At 43.2% G+C, this 4,588-nt stretch overlaps 1 protein-coding gene across 3 annotated transcripts in view; it reads left to right on the top strand.

The window, feature by feature from the left end:
• Nucleotides 1–4,588, top strand: part of MGST3 (microsomal glutathione S-transferase 3) — a 17,598-nt gene that overhangs the window by 685 nt on the left and 12,325 nt on the right. Inside the window, exons 1-2 of one of the 3 annotated variants that reach the window (XM_006017723.3) lie at nt 553–1,439; nt 2,542–2,682. The exons of 1 other annotated variant lie outside the window; for it this stretch is intronic. In XM_006017723.3, coding sequence (XP_006017785.1) covers nt 2,675–2,682 — 8 coding nt within the window. In that variant the 5' untranslated portion in view covers nt 553–1,439; nt 2,542–2,674. Of the gene's footprint in view, nt 1–32; nt 250–552; nt 1,440–2,541; nt 2,683–4,588 lie in introns of those variants that run through there. One more of the 3 variants, XM_025196756.1, reaches the window with a different exon arrangement.

Genomic DNA, 4,588 nt, shown 5'->3' with positions numbered 1-4,588 from the left:
CGCAAACAGGCTGCGCGGCGGACAACGTGCGGAGCCGTGTGGAGGGCAGGGCTGGGGCACGTGGCTTGTGAGGACAGGCTGAGGGGACTGGGCTTGTTCAGCCTGCGGACGAGGAGACCGAGCGGGGTTTAACAGCAGCCTTCAACTCCGTCCAGGGGGTTGCAAGGAGGATGGAGCCGGCCTTTTCTCAGCGCGGGCAGATGACGGAACAAGGAGCAACGGGCCCAAATTGCAGCAAGGGAGGCTTAGGTTTGATATTAGGAAAAGACTTGCTGGCTAGGAGGGTAGTAAAGCGCTGAACAGGTTACCCAGAGAGGTGGTGCAGCCTCCACCCTTGGAGGCTTTTAAGACCAGGTAGACAAAGCTTTGGCTGGGATGATCTAGTTGGGGCTGGTCCTGCTTTGAGCAGGGGGTTGGACTAGACATGACCTCCTGAGGGCTCTTCTGACCCTCAATTTCTGTGATCCCATGAAGCTGGTTTCACAGCCCTGCGGACTGCAACTCATCCCAGTTAAGTTATATTTGCTTGTGCTTAAGCAGAACAACCCAGCTCTGGGCTCCTAGCCTTTGAGTAACACTTCAAGTTTCTTTTGAACTGGAGAAAAATGCATGTTGTGTTACATGTGATGAGGCACCTCTCCCCATCTGCACCCCACTTTCCAAAAGTCTAGATCTGCCCATGGATGCATGCAGTCCCTGCCTCTGCTTGGTGAACTGTTGGCAGGAAACCTCTGGGAGCTGGATTGGTTTATGTTGGCCTTGCTTTCCCTGAAGCCATTGGCATGTTGAAATATATATTTAAAAATCTGTCCTGAATTGTGAAATAAAGTTGACTTCTCAGGCTTCTTAGCTGGGGTGGTATTTCTTTCAGCCTGTATCTAGCATTCCCTTTTCCCTTCTAGGAGTGTCCTCTTCAATGTAGGTTAGAGCTGAATGAGAAGCAAAAGTGCATACCTCAGGAGCTTGACCTAAAAAGTGATCTGAAAAGGCCACCTGAAAAACAGGTTGTTTGGGAGGGGTGGGGACAGAAAGTATACGGTGCATAAAAAGGCCTGTAAGATTCTTTTTTTTTCTTCCACGGCAGTATCAAAAATATCTAGTCTGATTTGATTTTTTCCTCCATGGTTTGCTTGGCCTCAAGGCCATGATTATGACCTCTGATACTTTAACTGAAGGGGCAAAGCTGGCAGCGATGTGACAGCCTTGATTCACAATGTTAGTCATTCGGGTTATCAAAAACAAACAAACCAGTGACTTTTGAACAGTCTGAATTTCCTTTTCAGGTGATCAGCTTTCCACTCTCTCTCTCAGCTCATGTGATTTCACAAGTTCACTTGTTCTCCACACCCTTTGCCTTACAGCCTTGTCAGCTGCCTCCAGAGTCTGCTGCTCTTTGGGATCCCCTCAATCCAAAATATATCATGTATTATTACTAATAGGTAAAAAAATGTTATAGCCATGTATCATATTCCTTTCTGTCTGAACCAGGGGCCATGCATGTCAGTGTAACTGAGGCGCTGTAGGTATTTTGGAAGCTAGAGGATGTTTTAAAGCTGAAGAGTCCAACAGGGCTTTATGATGCTTAGATGGTAATGCATGTGACCCCTTTGGGTTTTAGTGATGATGTTCATAGCTAGCAAAGTGTTTAGGGTGAGTTTACTAATATTTGTAAACTACTATGGAAGCATTCCTGGCTTGCCCTCCAGAAGGGCTAAATACTGTTTCATATTTATGTCTATAAAACACCACCACAGAACTGGGCACTTTTCTGCCAAATACAGAAACAAGGCTCCTGCTTTACCTCAGAATGTTATCTATACTAGAATTACAATCTAGGGTTTTTTTCTTTATTCTTGATATTTGTTGCTGATTGAGCTGTTTAGAGACCTTTGAGCTTCAGAAGGCATTACTGCTTGCATCCTCTTTAGTCCTTCGAGCTCAAGTTGTTCCAACTTGAATAATCTCTAAGAGTCTAAGGGCTTATATTCCCAGGAAAACTAACACAGGTATCCCAGAATTGCTGTTCTGCTATAGCTCTCATTCCAGAATAACTACAGCTCTTTCAGTTTATACCCTTCTGTATTCCAGAATAACATCTTTGTGCAAGGTAAGCCCTGAAAGCGAGCAACTTGGGTAAAATAAAACCAGTTTTCTCTCAGTGGATACTGGTATGGCTTGGAGTTGGTGTAATTGTGGTCAAAAGTAGTTGAAATGCTGCAAGATAAGAGATCTGAATGTTATCTGCAAGTCAGAACAAGATGAAAGTTGAAGTCCTGTTGAATTTGAGTTACTTGTCTGGTTTCACAATAGTCTATTAGACTCTCCCTACTACTTATTATTAACCATGCTTCTTGCTTATAACATCCATTCTGATGCAACTTCTAGCCTTTGCTTCAACTAAAGTGTGTTTTCATTACTGCTAATATAAAAGCATGAGTAATGTCATGCTATTTGGTTATAAAGGTTGTTTGTAAATATTTAAGCTTTGACTTGGTGCACTGTAACTGATTATTTTTTTTGTCCCTATTGATAAATTAACAGGTTACCTGTGCACAGTCAGCCATTGGGGGAAAAAAAATCATCAATCCTTAAAGAATTAGCAGAAGAGTCCCCAGCACTGCTCAGCCAGGATGGGATGGGAAGCTAGACTTGCAAAATCTATAGCAGTATTACAATGCCTAGGTATGGAGGTTGTTTTGCACTCTGTACATTTATGTAACTGGGACAGAAGTTGGGCTGTGCCTGCAGAGACAATTGTGGAGACTTTTCTACCTGTTGCAATCAGTATTTACACACCTGTCTACTTAAGTGCTTTGGAGCACTTAAGTACACCTCCTTGCTTAGTCATTTCCTTCATCCCTCTACTGATCAACACCAACATATTCAGGCCTTATCTCTGTGATAGATAACATAAGGTATAGATTTACTGGCAAACCCTACCAGTGTAAATGTAACTCATGTGCAAAAAGTGTTTTTGTTGCTATGGCTTTTCAACAGTTAATTAGCCCAAGTGAAGTATTATGCTCATATATGGCTGTACTATTTGAAGCTTTGCACAGGGCTGTCTTGCACTGTGTGGACGTACCTTCTACCTGCCAGCTCTTGAACTGTGTTTGTAGCTCTTCTTGGCAGCCTGTCATCGTCCCCTCCTCCTTTCTTTTTTTCCTTCTTTTTTTGAAGTGAGGACACCAGAATTGAACCCAGCGTTCCAAGGTTGGTTCATAACTAACCTATGGAAAAGTAACAGCGCCAATCTGGTCTTCTGTATCCCTTATATCTGAGTCATGTTAGCTCTTTACTACCGTATTTCTGCAATGATCCCATGTTCCTTTCCAGAGCTGTTGCTCTTTGGAGTACAGTTTCCATCCTGTGCTACATGTTGTCTTCATTCTTAAATGTCTGACCTTGCATTGGTCTACTTAAAATGCATGTTGTTTTATTGCAGTTAGTTTACTAGGCATTCCTGATTGCTTTTTATCTGTGACCTGTCTTAATAGCCACTTACTAGCTTCTGTTCCTTGTATGTTTAGTACTTGTGTTCTCTGCTTTTCAGATCTCTGGTTGGAGATAATTAGCACAGAATGCTGCTGCATATTTTCTAATCAAACCTGATTTTTCTGGACAAGATTTTAAAATGGCTCTTACTTTAAAATCATGCCTGAAGCAAAGACTCACTGGCAACTTTTGCATGTAGCCCAGTGATTCTTAACCAGGGTGCCACACAATGCTAGTGCTGTTAAGTGTGCAAATATGTATATAATTAAGGGGATACATCCACAGATTTCAGATGGGAATCTCTGATGTGAAAAACATTCTGACGTGCTGTGGGCTTTCTGAGATCTTTGAAGAAGAAAAATTATGATATTATTTTTATGTAGTCAAGATGCAAGTGAAAGCTAAGAACTGGCATTTTCTGAGAAGAACCTTGAGTTTAAAAGGGTTAAGAACCATTCATTTAGGCCATATACCATGCAGATGTGAATATAAGGACAAGTAATGTGAAGCCCCATTCAACTTCAGTTAGTCAACAGAGAATTGTGAGTCTTGCTCAATGAAAAATCCTACCAGTCCAGCTGCAGTGATGATAGTGTACCACTACTGTTTTTTGAATGTGGCAGCATGAGGACTACTGTTGGTACTTCCTCAGTTTACCTCAGTGCTTCTCAACCAGGTTTTACTGCCTTCAGATACAACTGCCCCATGCCTGCTGCACAGCCAGCCCAGGAAGGGCTGTGGTACATGCACACGTTCCTCCTGCACATCAGGGCTCTCTAATCAGCCTAAAGCAGGCAGCAAAGCTATCTCATACTGTACCCTTCCTGGTCAGTCCCCGCACCCCCAACAAGCTCCTCCTTTAAAACAGAAGTGAATGGGACAGTTTTTTATGTCAGCCTGTTTCTGGGAGGAGCATAGGGAGGTAGCTTTACTGCTTTAGGCTGCTTTAGATTAAAAAGCCCTAACACAGGAGGAGCACGCAGGGCAGTTTTACCTGATCACTGGCACCATGGAATCCCTTAGGGAACCTTGTGGCACCCTGGTTGAGAACCACTTATGTAGTCACAGATCCCTGCAGTCAGTCCCCCTTGAA

Source organism: Alligator sinensis, unplaced genomic scaffold (assembly GCF_000455745.1).
Source record: "Alligator sinensis unplaced genomic scaffold, ASM45574v1 scaffold31_1, whole genome shotgun sequence".
Lineage (NCBI taxonomy): Eukaryota > Metazoa > Chordata > Crocodylia > Alligatoridae > Alligator > Alligator sinensis.
This window is presented reverse-complemented; position numbering and strand designations above follow the sequence as displayed.